Here is a 17,979-nt window from a genome sequence, read left to right on the forward strand (position 1 = left end):
ACTTTGACTTGGCCATTCTAACACCTGGATACGTTTATTTTTGAACCATTCCATTGTAGATTTGGCTTGATGTTTTGGATCATTGTCCTGCTGGAAGATAAATCTCCGTCCCAGTCTCCGGTCTTGTGCAGATACCAACAGGTTGTCTTCCAGAATGTTCCTGTATTTGGCGGCATCCATCTTCCCGTCAATTTTAACCATCTTCCCTGTCCCTGCTGAAGAAAAGCAGGCCCAAACCATGATGCTGCCACCACCATGTTTGACAGTGGGGATGGTGTGTTCAGGGTGATGAGCTGTGTTGCTTTTACGCCAAACATATCGTTTTGCATTGTGGCCAAAAAGTTCAATTTTGGTTTCATCTGACCAGAGCACCTTCTTCCACATGTTTGGTGTGTCTCCCAGGTGGCTTGTGGCAAACTTTAAACGAGACTTTTTATGGATATCTTTGAAAAATGGCTTTCTTCTTGCCACTCTTCCATAAAGGCCAGATTTGTGCAGTGTACGACTGATTGTTGTCCTATGGACAGACTCTCCCACCTCAGCTGTAGATCTCTGCAGTTCATCCAGAGTGATCATGGGCCTCTTGGCTGCATCTCTGATCAGTTTTCTCCTTGTTTGAGAAGAAAATGTGGAAGGACGGCCGGGTCTTGGTAGATTTGCAGTGGTCTGATGCTCCTTCCATTTCAATATGATGGCTTGCACAGTGCTCCTTGAGATGTTTAAAGCTTGGGAAATCTTTTTGTATCCAAATCCGGCTTTAAACTTCTCCACAACAGTATCTCGGACCTGCCTGGTGTGTTCCTTGGTTTTCATAATGCTTTCTGCACTTTAAACAGAACCCTGAGACTATCACAGAGCAGGTGCATTTATACGGAGACTTGATTACACACAGGTGGATTCTATTTATCATCATCGGTCATTTAGGACAACATTGGATCATTCAGAGATCCTCACTGAACTTCTGGAGTGAGTTTGCTACACTGAAAGTAAAGGGGCCGAATAATATTGCACGCCCCACTTTTCAGTTTTTTATTTGTTAAAAAAGTTTAAATTATCCAATAAATGTTGTTCCACTTCACGATTGTGTCCCACTTGTTGTTGATTCTTGACAAAAAAATTAAATTTCATATCTTTATGTTTGAAGCCTGAAATGTGGCGAAAGGTTGCAAGATTCAAGGGGGCCGAATACTTTTGCAAGGCACTGTATCCCTACTCTGCAACCATCGGCGTTATCTGAATTGGAGATGTTTACTAAGGAGGAATGGTTTAAAATGCCACTAGCAGAGTCGAGAAACTCATTGGAAGCTCTTATTTTAATGGGAAGATTTATTGAATATACTGTACTTTTTTTCCTTCAGTTGTTGTGTGCACATTTTTGCACCAGTATCATTTTGTTTTGATGCAAATTGCACATCTTCCGTTTGTCCAATAAACTTGATTTCACTTCTGTTCATGATATATAAAAATCAAGTTGATCATATGAACACTATTTTCTAAATACTGTAATGGAAATTGTCAATGCAGGTTTGAATCCACAAAATGGCCAAGTGGTCGTCATGATCATCATTGTCCGCTAGGCAGCGCAGCCGTCTTTCCAATCTACTAGGGGTATCTGCGCATGCGCACAACATTGCGCAATATCAAACATGGCGGCCGCCTGCACAGTCGTTAGTACAGCTTGCAAAGGTGAAATATATTTCATGTTGCTTTAAATTTACTAAACATACGTGTCTAAAAGTGATGTTGTAGACAAATTTAATCTTTGGCTAATGAAAAATGTCGTTTTATAACTAGTTGAACTACGGTAATGTTTGTTTGCTAACCAATAGTATTTAGGACTAGAAGTGTTCAAACTACTAACTTGAAAATTCTGTACATGTTAGTCAAGCTGCATGAATCATGTGAAAAACATAATGGGTAATGCATAGTAGTTCATTTGTTGTATTTATTAGATTTGAGCTTTGCAAAGCAAAGCCCATCTTATAAAATCCATCAATTTTAATATGATTATTATTAGAGCTGGGAATATTTGGGCACCTAACGATTCGATTACGATTCAGAGGCTCCGATTCGATTATAAAACGATTATTGATGCACCCCCCTCCTTTTTTTTTCTTTTTCTTTTTTTTATGTTTTGTACATTAGTTCCAAAGTTGTTCAAAAATACTCTCAGGCTAAACCACACTACTATTTCAGTATCAAGTTAACATATAGCAGTAAACAAATATACAAAAATAACATTAAATAAAAAAACTCCAGTCTCCATTCTGTATCAGCAGCTTTAAACTACATTCAATTAATTTAATGTTGTGAATCAACCGTTAAATTTGTTAAAATTGCTCCCGTTATTCCATAATTTCCCTTTTGTCTACTTTCGTCATGTGAAAGTTTTCAAACTATTTTAAAGATAGATTCAATTCAATATTTTACCGATTTAGGAGTATTTTAGATAAAAAGTTAATTAGGTTTGCTTGGAAGGTTCGCTACAACAGCCTTGCAGGGAAGTGTACTGCTTTAAGATGGCGGCCGTTGATAACGCCCGCATCTAGCTTTTTGTAGTTGTGCTGTTAACACTACCAAATCTATATTGCATCTAGTCGTATATAAATGATATCCACCGTAACATTATATGGATGTACTTTTGAAGCAGCTTTTCGGCAGCAGTCAGGTATGTTGTTGTGTTTTTTTATCTCGTTGCATGAGTTGAGCTAGAGCCGTGAGTTGAGCATTGGCATTACCCGAGGGGCAGGGTAATGGGAAGCATGATGTTTAGCTACTCTCGCTCCGTTCCGTCCCGAAGACCGCGCGGTGCGCTGAGTGTTGTGTACTTCCGCTTTACTTCGCATATTTCAATAATCGGAATTTGGATGTTTGTGAATCGTTCTTGAATCTTCCACGGCCGAATCGCGAATAATCTAAGAATCGGAAATTTTGCACACCTCTAATTATTATTCTATTATTTATTCTCTAGTACGCAAAGTTGTCTTGTAAAGACAGTACTAGTTCATGGAATTCAAAATGAAGGCTATCAAATAATTCAATGACTTTTAGTACTGCAACGATTAATCGATAAACTCGAGTATTCGATTAGAAAAAAAAAAGATTGGAATTAAAATTTGCCGCGCCGAGTATTTGTTTAATTAAAGGGCGTTGTAATGGTTTATTTTGAAAGTGTTTGCCTTTAGTTTTATTGATTTGGGTGGATACACTGCCCTCTAGTCTGCCTCATTTCACATGGCTAAATCCAGCCGCTCCCCGTTCTGACCAACATCAGCTAAGTTTTTGTTTGAGCAAATGTTTTTTTGTTAATTCATTTGTAATTTAGTTTATAGGCATATTTAGACGATTTTGGTGGGAATATGTGCCAGAGCCATTTGTTAAAAGCATTTTATACCATTTAAACTATCAGACTTTTGCTATTTAAGTTAGCCGATTGTTCTTTTGTTGTACATAGATCCTCATTTATTTATTTTTTTTATACCGTTTGATGCTCAGCTCAGGTATTTTAACTTTTTATGTTCCTTATCCGATTACTCGATTATTCGAACTAACTAGTTCATCGATTAATCGATTACTAAAATAATCGATAGCTGCAGCCCTAATGACTTTCTATAACTTTCACCACGTATGTCGTGTATAGTCAAACATTAATGGGGATGTGTCCACCTTATTTCCATTCACCAGGTGCAACTCTTGTTCCCTGTGGTCAGCGGTTTGTTCCGAGCTTCCTTTCACTGATGCGGCGCCAGTGTTTGAGGCTGCAAACCACGTCTCTTTGCAGTCAATCGACTGAGGTACCGCGGAAGCAACAGGATAGCAGCCGAGTGGAGGAAGAGGAGAGTGAAAGTGAGGGTCCGGAGTACATTCCCCTTAGAAAGGCCAAAAATCCCATGATGAAGATTGGCTATGCGTGGTGAGTTTATTACGCTAAGCAAGACCACGCAACTACGAGGCCCATTGTCATTTAGACACTAAGTATAAAACTCATGCCCACTTAACACTGCACATTTTTTTTGAGCGAATTGTTTGGAGGAGCGAGACCGAACTAATAACCTTCTGCATTGATTAGTTCTTAAAGCGGAAGTTCAGAACTTTTGACATTAGGCTTAAAGTGCATGTGACACGAAAAAGCATTTTTATTTCATAATACACGCTGTATTTTATGCCCCTGAATGATATGGACCGCTTGAATGTGTGTGAAAGCGATCGCTATATTTATTTAGTTTTTTGAATCCCGCGCCATGAAAATGAGAGACTTCCGGCTTCGGTCTTGCATTGAGGAGGAGGGTGCTGTGACGTGTATGGTAGAAGACGTCCTCTTCACTATACAGCGTACTGTTGTGTATGAGGACGAAGGATTCAGCTGATTTTGCGGATTAATACGTTTATTTTTCGCATCACGCTAGCCAAACGGCTGCAGAAAAATCATTCTGTATGAGGGAGAGGCGTATGCGCCTTTTTGGAGTTTCAAAAGGTTCCCATTCACCGTGGATATTTACTGTGGGACCATTGGACTTACAAGGAAGTGAGTAAACATCTTGTTTTGTATTATGTCAAATACGAATACAGCGATTACAAAGTAAACACTACAAACTTCCTTTAAATAAAGGATACTTATGTTTGATCATTGATAGGCATGTAAAAAGCTCTCCTCATGCTCATTAGCAGCACGTTAGCTGCACACCAACTCCAGCCACCCTCTTCCAGGGAACGAGCTGTAAATTGCTCTCCGCCGGGCGGTTTTCCGATCCGCAAAGACAATCGACAACCGGGTCGTCACGTCAAATAATCCAGGCTAGTTATGTGTGATTTTCCGCTTCGAAGACTTTGAAACATCACTCGGTTCGGGTTAGCATGTCAGCTAGCTATCACACCTTCTGGTTTGTTTACATTCTCCGAAGTCGGGAAGGGAAATGACATATGTCCGATTTAGGTGTCATAAAATATCGTTCGGGAGGTGCAACAGTAAAGGTGAAGTCGACAGTTTTGACCATTATGGAGTAATTTTGCCATGTCGTCCTGAATAAATGCATTTTTATTATTTCATATTTCATTCTGCACAAGACTGTTATTTGTCATGACCATGCCATTTATTTAGCAATTGGGGAAAATACTTGGGTAAAAAGAATATCCTGTAAAAATATTGAAGTAAAGAGACAGAAACAATGACATTTTGTCGCTCTCTTCGTCGCGTTTTCGTCGTTGTGAATAGTTCCCCCTCGAGGGGCTGACTGGTCCTTCTCAAGCCATTTATATAGCTATTGGGGAAAAATACTTGGATAAAAAGAATATCCTGTAAAAATATTGGAGTAGAGAGACTGAAACAATGACATTTTGCGGCTCTCTTCGTCGCGTTTTCCTCGTTCTGAATAATTCCCCCTCAATGGGCTGAATAGTAAAACCGATGAGCCCAGTCTACCGCTGACGTCATCCACCTGTTGGGGACGCTAGAGCCCTATAATGGTAGGCGTGGCTAACCGGCAGATTAAAAGACTAATTTCTCGTCATCTGCGCTTTGCTAAATTGTTGTATATAGTCGAATCGTCTCAAAATATGATTCTAATTCACATAATAATGCCATTTAAGACTTTTTTTCTCGTGTTGTATGCTCTTTATTCTTTCAGTTAGCAGGGGTTTCATTAGTTGGTGGAGTTGATTTCAACAAATTGCGTGCAGTTTGCAAGTTATTTGTTAGTTTCAGGGCTCCGGCGTGGCTAAGCTAGTGCGAGTCAGTGGCACCTTCATAGCATGCCAGTAAAAAACGATACAGATCTACGAACAGATCCAACATAGTCAAATAAATTCCAAACATACACTCCTGGCCAAAAGTATTGGCACCCCTGCAATTCTGTGAGATAATGCTCAATTTCTCCTAGAAAGTGATTGCAATTACAAATGCTTTGGTAGTAATATCTTCATTTATTTTGCTTGCAAAGAAAAACACAAAAGAGAATGGATTTAAAAAAAAAATCATTATTATTTTACACAAAACTCCAAAAATGGGCCGCACAAAAGTATTGGCACCCTCAGTCTAATACTTGGTAGCACAACCTTTTCAGACAAAATAACTGCGAACAATCGCTTCCGGTATCCATCAATGAGTTTCTGAAAATGGTCTGCTGGAATTTTAGACCACTGTTCTCTGGCCAACTGCTGCAGGTCTCTGACATTTGAAGTGTGCCTTCTCAAAACTGCCATTTTCAGATCTCTCCACAGGTGTTCTATGGGATTCAGGTCTGGACTCATTGCTGGCCACTTTAGAAGTCTCCAGTGTTTCTCTCAAACCATTTTCTAGTGCTTTTAAAGAGTGTTTTGGGTCATTGCCCTGCTGGAAGATCCATGACATCTGAGGGAGACCCAGCTTTCTCACACTGGGACCTACAGCCTTACGCTGCAAAATTTGGTGGTAGTCTTCAGACTTCATAATGCCATGCACACAGTCAAGCAGTCCAGTGCCAGAGGAAGCAAAGCAACCCCAAAACATCAGGGAACCTCCGCCATTTGTCTATTGGGACCTTGTTCTTTTCTTTGAAGGCCTTGTCTTTTTTCCTTGTAAACTCTATGTTGATGTCTTTTCCCAAAAAGCTCTACTTTTGTCCCATCTGACCAGAGAACATTCTTATAAAACGTTTTTGGCTTTCTCGGGTAAGTTTTGGCAAACTCCAGTCTGGCTTTTTTATGTCTCCAGGTCAGAAGTTGGGTCTTCCTGGGTATCCTACCATAGAGTCCCTTTTCATTCAGACGCCGACGGATAGTACGGGTTGACACCGTTGCACCCTCGGACTGCAGGACAGCTTGAACTTGTTTGGATGTTAGTCGAGGTTCCTTATCCACCAGCCGCACAATCTTTCGTTGAAATATCTCATAAATTTTTTATTTCCGTCCACATCTAGGGAGTTTAGCCACAGTGCCATGCGCTTTACACTTATTGATGACACTGCACACGGTAGACACAGGAACATTCAGGTCTTTGGAGATGGACATGTAGCCTTCTCAAATCCTCAGACAGTTCTTTGGTCTTCTTTCTTTTTTCTGTGCTCAATGTGGTACACACAAGGAAACAGGACAGAGGTTGAGTCAACTTTAATCCATTATAACTGGCTGCGAGTGTGATTTAGTTATTGCCACCACCCGTTTTGTGCCACAGGTAAGTAACAGGTGCTGTTAATTACACAAATTAGAGAAGCATCACGTTTTTTTCAAAGGGTGCCAATACTTTTGTCCGGCCCATTTTTGGAGTTTTGTGTAAAATGATAATGCTTTATTTTCTTTTCCCATTCTCTTCTGTGTTTTTTCATTGCAATCAAAACTAAATGAAGATATTACTACCACAGCATTTGTAATTGCAATCATTTTCTGGGAGAAATTGAGCATTATCTGACAGAATTGCAGGGGTGCCAATGCCTTTAGCCAGCAGTGTAGATCAGGGGTCCCCAACCTATTCCACTAAGGCACACTGTGGGTGCAGGATTTCATTCTTACCAAACAAGATGACAACACTTTTTCCCCAATCTGGTGTTTTACAAGTGCAATCAGTTGATTGCAGTCAGGTGTGGCTTGTTTTAGCAGAAGCCTCATTGGTTCAACTGTCTCTGCTGGATCGGCTGGAACAAAAACCAGGACCCACAGTGTGCCTTGAGGACTGGGTTGAAAACCCCTGGTGTAGATCATTGTTCCAAAACACCCATGCATATTATTTTGAATAGTACTCTTACTTGTGTACAATTTTTGGCTACTCTACCCACCTCTGCATGCTTCTAAATTCACCAACACTTAACAGCATACTCTTGCAGATGAACATACAGTGGGGCAAATAAGTATTTAGTCAACCACTAATTGTGCAAGTTCTCCCACTTGAAAATATTAGAGAGGCCTGTAATTGTCAACATGGGTAAACCTCAACCATGAGATACAGAATGTGGGGGAAAAAAAACAGAAAATCACATTGTTTGATTTTTAAAGAATTTATTTGCAAATCATGGTGGAAAATAAGTATTTGGTCAGTACCAAAAGGTCATCTCAATACTTTGTTATGTACCCTTTGTTGGCAATAATGGAGGCCAAACGTTTTCTGTCACTCTTCACAAGCTTTTCACACACTGTTGCTGGTATTTTGGCCCATTCCTCCATGCAGATCTCCTCTAGAGCAGTGATGTTTTAGGGATGTCGTTGGGCAACACGGGCTTTCAACTCCCTCCACAGATTTTCTATGGGGTTGAGATCTGGAGACTGGCTAGGCCACTCCAGGACCTTGAAATGCTTCTTACGAAGCCACTCCTTTGTTGCCCCTGGCTGTGTGTTTGGGATCATTGTCATTCTGAAAGACCCAGCCACGTCTCATCTTCAATGCCCTTGCTGATGGAAGGAGATTTTCACTCAAAATCTCTCGATACATGGCCCCATTTATTCTTTCCTTTACACAGCTCAGTCGTCCTGCTCCCTTTGCAGAAAAAGAGCTCCAAAGCATGTTTCCACACCCATGCTTCACAGTGGGTATGGTGTTCTTTTTCTCCAACAAGTTCTATTTTGGTTTCATCTGACCATAACACATTCTCCCAGTCCTCTTCTGGATCATCCAAATGCTCTCTAGCGAACCGCAGACGGGCCTGTACGTGTACTGTGTTCAGCAGGGGGACACGTCTGGCAGTGCAGGATTTGAGTCCCTGGCGGCGCATTGTGTTACTGATAGTAGCCTTTTTTACTGTTGTCCTAGCTCTCTGTAGGTCATTCACTAGGTCCCCCCGTGTGGTTCTGGGATTTTTGCTCACCGTTCTTGTTATCATTTTGACGCCATGGAGTGAAATCTTGCATGGAGCCCCAGATCGAGGGAGATTATCAGTGGTCTTGTATGTCTTCCATTTTCTAATAATTGCTCCCTCAGTTGATTTCTTTACACCAAGCGTTTTATCTATTGCAGATTCAGTCTTCCTAGGCTGGTGCAGGTCAACAATTTTGTCTCTGTTGTCCTTCGACACCTCTTTGGTCTTGGCCATAGTGGAGTTTGGAGTGTGACTGACTGAGGTTGTGGACAGGAGTCTTTTATACCGATAATGAGTTAAAACAGGTGCCATTAATACAGGCAACGAGTGAAGCTTGTTAGACCTCTTTAGAAGTTAGACCTCTTTGACAGCCAGAAATCTTGCTTGTTTGTTGGTGACCAAATACTTATTTTCCACTCTAATTTCAATTTCAAACAATGTGATTTTCTGTTTTTTTTCCCCCACATTCTGTCTCTCATGGTTGAGGTTTACCCATGTTGACAATTACAGGCCTCTCTAATCTTTTCAAATAGGAGAACTTGCACAATTGGTGGTTGACTAAATACCTATTTGCCCCACTGTACATGCTGTATTTTTTTTTGTATGATGGGTGGCGTCTTTCCTCGGATCGCGTTGTTGTCCTTATCACACAGCCACATTCGTTTTCTCTCTCTCTTCCCTCCAACTAGGATGATAGGCCTCCCTACTGGTATTATTGGCTTCCTGCTGGTCAAGCGGCAAGTGGACAAGAACCGTTTAAAGCAGTTGAAAGCTCGACAGAGGATGCAAAGGTCAAACGAAGGGGACTACGAAGGAAGCCGCTACCGCAAAACTGCTGAGAATGTTAAACTTGACCAGTAATGCAAAGATGGAATCTAAATAAGAGGGACCCTTCATTTTCATGCAGGGAAAGAACTTAAGGAGTAAATATGATAGAAAAATGTGCATGTATAAATGACTATTTTCAATGTGTTTATGAGTGTGCCGAAGAAAATTCTATGCTAATTTAACTCATAACATATGTAAAACACAAAACTCACAAATGAACTGTTATTTATTGTGCATGAAAAGCCAGCGTATTTACAAGCAATACCGGAGAGTTTTAAAGCTTTTTCAAGACAGAGTACCTCTTGGGTATTAACAGTTCAAAATGGCATAATTACTTTATATTGTTCTATGTCGCGGGGTGTCCAAACTGCGGTCTGCGGCCCCAGTTTTTTTATTGGCCCACAGCAAATTGTGAAATTATCAATGAAAATGGTCCTAAACTGTGCTTTTCCATTGGATCAGGGTTCAAAACTTTAAATGTTGAAATTAAGGTAGGAAACTCGAATTTGTTTATCAAAGAGAGAATCGAGACAAATTATCTTAAAAACTACTGAAAATGCACCAATTTCTGCCAACTATTTTAATAGAAAAACAATATACCGTAATTTTCAGACTATAAACCAGTACTTTTTTTGCTCATTTTGAATCCTGCGGCTTATTTATTTGGGTTAATAGGTAACACTTTGACAGCAGCGTCATAAGACTGACATAAAACCATCATTATTTTGACATGTCATCATCATGGCCATTAATGAATGCTTTTGACAGGTGTCATCTGGCAAATTATGTCACTAACTTCATTTATGTCCAGCTCGGATCTTTTACATCCATTCGAAAGGGAGATAATTTGCCGGATGACACAAGATGACATCTGTCATAAGCATTCATTAATGCTCATGGCAGTGTCATGTCATAATTATGATGGTCTTATGACAGTTTGATGGCGCCACTGTCAAATAAAGTGTTACCAAATTCCATAGCTAGCAAATTAATGGAACAACTAGAACAGGGACTGAAGAAATAGTTAACACAAAACATGAATTTTGATTTGTTATTTACATCTGTAGCACTGCAGTGCATGCTAGGAGGCATGTTGGATGACAACACTGTTGACAGCAGGTGGCAGCAGAGTTTGACTGTCTCCACCAAGAGAACAGTGATGGCCAAATGAAGCTTCTTGAAGCAATGAAGCTTTGGAGCCAATTGGTTCAAAGCTTCATGGTGGTTCATTTGGTTTTATGACAGTCTTATGATGCCACTGTCAAAGTGTTACCAGTTGATAACTTTTGGTGTGAATATCCCATGATACAGTAAAGGACAGCTGCAGCTTATAGTCCAGTGCGGCTTTCCTGTGAACAAATTTTCGTGTCAAATTTGGTGGGTGGCGGCTTATAGTCAGGTGCTCCTTATAGTGCAAAAATTGATATAGCTTCATATTTCAGGTGAGCTATCCTAACAATCGTTACTCAATTTTCAAATAGCTGCAGTCATTGTAAAGCTCTAAAGAATGTATGGTTCATTTGGCATGCAAACATCCAAAACGAGAAAAAAAAATGAATAAAATACACAGGATGGCACAAATAAAGTACAATTAAGAGCCATTTTTAGTTGAAGAAAAACTACGGGCCATAATGGTTCAAAGTAAAGATTTGGCTAGCTACATGTGAGCATGTACAGTGCCCTCCATAATTATTGGCACCCCTGGTTAAGATGTGTTTTTTAGCTTCTAATAATTTTTTTTAATTCAAATAATATTGGACTTTAATAGAAAAAAAGACAAATCCAACCTTCAATACAAGTGCATTTATTCAGTGGGGGAAAAAATCCCACATAAAGAAAAAAATATTTGACATCAAATAATGTGTGTCACAGTTATTAGCACCCTTGGTGTTAATACTTTGTACAACCCCCTTTTGCCAACAAAACAAGGTCTGGGGACTGAGATGGCCATGGGAGGAGCTAGATTTTGTGTCTGGTCAACCATTTCTGTCTATATTTGGGCAACAGATTTTGATTTAAAATGTCCTGGTATTTCAAAGCATTCATGATGCCATGCACCCTAACAAGTTTCCCAGGGCCTTTGGAAGCGAAAAAGCCCCATAGCATCACTGACCCACCCCCATACTTCACAGTGGGTATGAGGTGCTTTTCAGCATTTGTTGGAAGCTTGGGTCCCAGGCTTCAACTGGGACCGTGTGCTTTGGTCAGATGAGACCAAAACTGAGCTTTTTGGAACCAAACACTCTAAGTGTGTCTGCCGTGCCACGAAAGATGCGCATGCTGAAAAGCACCTCATACCCACTGTGAAGTATGGGGGTGGGTCAGTGATGCTGTGGGGCTGTTTCGCTTCCAAAGGCCCTGGGAACCTTGTTAGGGTGCATGGCATCATGAATGCTTTGAAATACCAGGACATTTTAAATCAAAATCTGTTGCCCTCTGCCCGAAAGCTGAAGATGGGTCGTCACTGGGTCTCTCAGCAAGACAATGACCCTAAACATATGGCCAAATCTACACAGAAAAGGTTCACCAGACACAAAATCTAGCTCCTCCCATGACCATCTCAGTCCCCAGAGCTTTTTTTCCCCACTGAATAAATGCACTTATATTGAAGGTTGGATTTTTCTCTTTTTTTCCATTAAGGTCCCATATTATTTCAATTAAAAAAAAAAAATAGACGCTAAAAAACATCTTAACCAGGGGTGCCAATAATTATGGAGGGCACTGTATTTATACTGTGTGTAATACATACATACATACATACATATTAGTGTTGTATAATAGGACAATATATATTGTGTTTAACAAATCAAAGTGGAAGGATTAAGCTGTTGCATCCTTTGATTTTTCTGAAAGCAATTTGGACACCCCTGCTCTGTGATGGCACCCTCATGTTAATTTCTTAGTATTTTACAATGTTTTAACAAGGTGGGGAACGTAAATATTCCAGTATTTCTATAAATACATTCTCTAATACTAATTTCTACAACAATACTAAGAACATTCGATGTCCCATTTCTGATCAGCAAGGTTTTAACAGGCCTTGGGCCCGCTTTTGCCCATGGACAACATGTTGGTGACCCCTGCCCTACCCCATACGGTGTAAAATTGCAGACTGTATGTGGATAAATTTGTTGAAAAACATTTTGTATTAGAACAGGATATAACAGACTGGCAAAAATACACAGGTCCCCAAAAAATATACAGTAGTAATTAATGGATCTAACTCCGTAACTATTCCAGTCAACCAATCCTCATGATAGCACAATTCAAACTAGTGTGGAACAGTTACAAGTAGAACCCAACAAAACATCAACAGGCATAATGGAGACATTGTAGCACTACACAAGTGCATGTAGATAACATACATATATAAAATAGTCTGCTGTTTACTTCAAGAAAGAATGGCAACATTTGGATACTGTAATACTACTTTGTATAAATGTAGAAAAAAACCATTATATGCGAGTGTATCGGAATGTCTTGCACAGTGACAAAATCTCAAGTTCAGCCCTTACGTAACAGCAATTTAGTGCAGCATGATTAACGTGATAAACATTCTAAAGTTATATTGGGGGGGAAAAAAAAGCACGGGATAGTTTTTGCTGCAGCTCCATTGATGTGACTGCTTGTGTGCCCTAACAGTCTTATTTGCTTGAACCAAAAATTTGCAGCAGGAAAAGGAAAATCTGCACAATGTCGACATAAAGGGAAAGAGCACCGAATACGTATTCCTCTGGACTGATGGAGTACTTCCTGTTGCCGATGAGGAGCTGTGTGTCGTACGCTAAGAACTGCAAAGACAAAAAAAAAACGGTTACAGAATGTTCTGGTGCCCGTCTCCAAATGGTCTGTAAATACTCACCAGAGTGAACGCTATGGCTCCGATAGCAGCGTAGAGCATGTGAAGCCAGTAGATCTGCAAGAGCAAAACAGTCATTCAAATGACGGCATAAAAATTGGTTGTCAGGACTTGATTATTCCACAGGAGTTCAAACTCACATATTTGAAAGACAGCACGATTACGGTGATGATGCCGGTCACAAAGACGACAATCCCAAGCACACAGAAGAAGCCCCGGCATTTGGTGAAGTCCACCTTGACGCACAGTCAATGTGGTATTAAACGGACAGACAACAGCTTTATCATGTTCAACCCAGCAGAAACACTCTTGTTTGAAAAATTGAAAAAACAATTTAATTTTTCTGATGTGTAATGGACAAAAATGTTAGAGGAACAATACAGTGGGGCAAATAAGTATTTAGTCAACCAACAATTGTGCAAGTTCTACTTGAAAAGATTAGAGAGGCCTGTAATTGTCAACATGGGTAAACCTCAACCATGAGAGACAGAATGTGGGGAAAAAAACAGAAAATCACATTATTTGATTTTTAAAGAAACCAAAAGTTCATCTCAATACTTTGTTATGTACCCTTTGTTGGCAATAACGGAGCCCAAACGTTTTCTGTAACTTTTTCACAAGCTTTTCACACACTGTTGCTGGTATTTTGACCCATTCCTCCATGCAGATCTCCTCTAGAGCAGTGATGTTTTGGGGCTGCCGTTGGGTAACACGGACTTTCAACTCCCTCCACAGATTTTCTATGGGGTTGAGATCTGGAGACTGGCTAGGCCACTCCAGGACCTTGAAATGCTTCTTACAAATCACATTATTTGATTTTTAAATTATTTCCAAATTAAAGTGGAACATAAGTATTTGGTCACCTACAAACAAGCAAGATTTCTGGCTGGTCTAACTTCTTCTAACGAGGCTCCACTCGCTACCTGTATTAATGGCACCTGTTTTAACTCATTATCTGTATGAAAGACACCTGTCCACAACCTCAGTCAGTCACACTCCAAACTCCACTATGGCCATGACCAAAGAGCTGTCGAAGGACACAAGAGACAAAATTGTAGACCTGCACCAGGCTGGGAAGACAGAATCTGCAATAGGTAAAACGCTTGGTGTAAAGAAATCAACTGTGGGAGCAATTATTAGAAAATGGAAGACATATAAGACCACTGATAATCTCCCTCGATCTGGGGCTCCATGCAGGATCTCACCCCGTGGCGTCAAAATAGTAACAAGAACAGTGAGCAAAAATCCCAGAACCACACAGGGCGACCTAGTGAATGACCTACAGAGAGCTGAGACCACAGTAACAAAGGCTACTATCAGTAACACAATGCGCCGCCAGGGACTCAAATCCTGCACTGCCAGACGTGTCCCCCTGCTGAAGAAAGTACACGTCCAGGCCCGTCTGCGGTTCGCTAGAGAGCATTTGGATGATCCAGAAGAGGACTGGGAGAATGTGTTATGGTCAGATGAAACCAAAATAGAACTTTTTGGTAGAAACACAGGTTCTCGTGTTTGGAGGAGAAAGAGTACTGAATTGCATCAGAAGACCACCATACCCACTGTGAAGCATGGGGGTGGAAACATCATGCTTTGGGGCTGTTTTTCTGCAAAGGGAGCAAGACGACTGATCTGTGTAAAGGAAAGAATGAATGGGGGCATGTATCGAGAGATTTTGAGTGAAAATCTCATTCCATCAGCAAGGGCATTCAAGATGAGACGTGGCTGGGTCTTTCAGCGTGACAATTATCACAAACACACAGCCAGGGCAACAAAGGAGTGGCTTCGTAAGAAGCATTTCAAGGTCCTGGAGTGGCCTAGCCAGTCTCCAGATCTCAACCCCGTAGAAAATCTGTGGAGGGAGTTGAAAGTCCGTGTTGCCCAACGACAGCCCCAAAACATCACTGCTCTAGAGGAGATCTACATGGAGGAATAGGCCAAAATACCAGCAACAGTGTGTGAAAAGCTTGTGAAGAGTTACAAAAAATGTTTGGCCTCCGTTATTGCCGACAAAGGGTACATAACAAAGTATTGAGATGAACTTTTGGTATTGACCAAATACTTATTTTCCACCCTGATTTGCAAAGAAATTCTTTAAAAATCAAACAATGATTTTCTGGAGGGTTATTCTGCACATTGTCTCTCATGGTTGAGGTTTACCCATGTTGACAATTACAGGTCTCTCTAATATTTTCAAGTGGGAGTACTTGCACAATTAGTGGTTGACTAAATACTAATTTGCCCCACTGTACGTCGTGTACTAACATGTGCTAAAAGTGTGTGCACTCGTACTAACGTGGCTACATGTGCGAATACTTGTACTAACTACGCTCCAAGAGTGTGTCCTAACATGTGATCCAAGTTCTCGTACCAACGTGTACTACAAGTTCTCGTACTAACGTGTACTACAAGTTCTCGTGCTAACGTGTACTACAAGTTCTAGTACTAACGTGTACTAGAGGAACCCAACAGCAACTCATTTGATAAAAATGTGACTTTTCATGGAAAACACAAAATTGTCCAGGTGACTCCTAACTTTTGAGTAGCAGCACGTTAATGATAAACACTCCAGCTCTTCCACATCGCTCGTCCACCTACCTTGGTCTGGAAGCAGAAGACTGTGACAGCGATGCAGACGACAACAGTGATGGACAAAGCAAGAAAGACTGCCGATGTGTCATAGTAACTGAAAGCAGCAATGAATACAGTTATGGAACCACAATAGCTGAACACCTCTCCATTATCTTTCCTGGTGCTGCGTCACCAGTAGGTAGATGGCGAGATAGTGTAAAGTGCTTTGAGCGCCTTGAAAGGTGGAAAAGCGCTATATAAGTATAACACCATTTACCATTTATCTTACCTCGATATGGAACCAGCCATATAGGAAAGAGCCAGGGTCTGTGTGTTAAAAAAAAAAAACACACACACATTAGTTTTTTTTTTTTTTTTTTTTTTGCTGGGACTGACAAAAATGATGAGCAGTGATACATTTGCATGAGATATGACCACCTTTTTTAAAAAAAAAAAAATGCTTGAGAAAGAAGTGCCTAGGTGTCAAAAGCATTTCACTGTGTAAAAACACCTAGTAAATCTTTTAAATTGTGAAAAGTCTGCTAATATATCGTCACAATTGTTATCGGTCATGGAAACATCTCTTAAAAGATCAGTGCCACTGTGAAGATTGAGTCATTTGTGGAGCAAATTATATACCTTTACTTTATTTTTTTTAATGTGGTATAAGAATGGCATGCAATTAACAGCCTGGGTTTTGTAGCCCATTGCAAATAAGAATAGATGAAACGCTATTGCCTTCTGTACATTTCTGAACCTTTCTGTATATGTATGTATATTTCTGTACATTTCTGAACATTTCAAAACCACCAATGTTAACTTCTGTTTTCACTACAACGCTGCCGTTTAACCACGCTCCACTACAGATTAACCACCCCTTCCCCATATGCAAATTGATAAAACAGATTTTTTGGCCTTTCAAATTCTTCATTGATTTTGATTTCCATTTTACACGACCTTTAAACAGGCATGAAAATGGGTCAGGGGTTAGAAAGGTGAGAAGGGTGTGGAGGAAATATGTTCCGGTACACTAGGGCTGTCCCAAACGACTCATTTTCAGATTAGTCAGTCTATTTTTACGATTAGTCGACCAATCTAATCCCCCCCCCCCCCTTTTTTTTTTTTTTCTAAACTAATTTAGCAATGACATTGTTGTTGACGCTTATTAATTCACAAAAACATTTTGGAACACTTAAACTCTTTATTTAAGTACAAATAAACGTATAAATAACAATAATTAATCACACATAAACAATGAGGTCAAATGCTGATAGCATTTACTAGTGCAAAACAATGGAATGTAAACAGATTCAGAAGACTGACTTCGCCTTTCCAACATTATTCAAAAGAATTCTTTAAAAAAAAAATCTAGCATTATTATAGTAGCTGTACTACTATATATAATAGTAAAAAAAATCTAGCATTATTATTATAGTAGCTATACCACTATATATAATAGTATTATAATAATTATAATTATTCATTGCCAATCATATTTTTCATAAAGGAGTCATTTTAAACCTATTCTTAGCGTAGAATCTGAATTCTGTAGTATTATAATATCTACATATTAGGGGTGTAACGGTACACAAAAATCTCGGTTCGGTTGTTTGTTACACACCTTTCAACAATAGGAACATTAGCCAATACAATGCTAGAATTCTGCTCAAAAAGTAGCGGGTATTTAAAGATAATCCAACAACAATTTGCCTTTCAGACCCCGCTTATTGGTCAGCTTTGACCCAATGACAAAGATTTTAACATGTATTTTACAAATTAAATGCCTCAATGAATCATTTTTTTTTTCTTATGAACGGTTTTCAAAACCTTTATTGGTGGATTTTCTCATGTTAAAGCGCCACACAGAAATCAATAAATTTAATTGTGTAAGCAGGATCTGTGTATTATTCTTATTTAATTACAGGTGTTTTAGCTCATTTCAATTTATTTTATTTAAATGGGCTA

General features: G+C 39.8%; 2 protein-coding genes across 2 annotated transcripts in view; one reads left to right on the plus strand and one right to left on the minus strand.

The window, feature by feature from the left end:
- The first annotated feature begins 1,589 nt into the window (after positions 1-1,589).
- si:ch73-71c20.5 (DUF4748 domain-containing protein) lies at positions 1,590-11,532 on the plus strand. Its single transcript, XM_057857336.1, has 3 exons — positions 1,590-1,686; positions 3,685-3,913; positions 9,449-11,532. The coding sequence occupies exons 1-3, from the start codon at positions 1,647-1,649 to the stop codon at positions 9,618-9,620; spliced, it is 441 nt and encodes a 146-aa protein (XP_057713319.1). The 5' UTR covers positions 1,590-1,646; the 3' UTR covers positions 9,621-11,532.
- Positions 11,533-11,986: 454 nt separating this feature from the next.
- LOC130929809 (protein lifeguard 3-like) overlaps positions 11,987-17,979 on the minus strand; it is a 36,931-nt gene continuing 30,938 nt past the window's right edge. The window contains exons 8-12 of the mRNA XM_057857335.1: positions 16,304-16,341; positions 16,042-16,129; positions 13,587-13,682; positions 13,450-13,503; positions 11,987-13,378 (exon numbers count right to left, since the gene is read on the minus strand). Coding sequence (XP_057713318.1) covers positions 13,232-13,378; positions 13,450-13,503; positions 13,587-13,682; positions 16,042-16,129; positions 16,304-16,341 — 423 coding nt within the window. The 3' untranslated portion in view covers positions 11,987-13,231. The remainder of the gene's footprint in view (positions 13,379-13,449; positions 13,504-13,586; positions 13,683-16,041; positions 16,130-16,303; positions 16,342-17,979) is intronic.

Source organism: Corythoichthys intestinalis, chromosome 14, assembly GCF_030265065.1.
Source record: "Corythoichthys intestinalis isolate RoL2023-P3 chromosome 14, ASM3026506v1, whole genome shotgun sequence".
NCBI classification, from domain to species: domain Eukaryota; kingdom Metazoa; phylum Chordata; class Actinopteri; order Syngnathiformes; family Syngnathidae; genus Corythoichthys; species Corythoichthys intestinalis.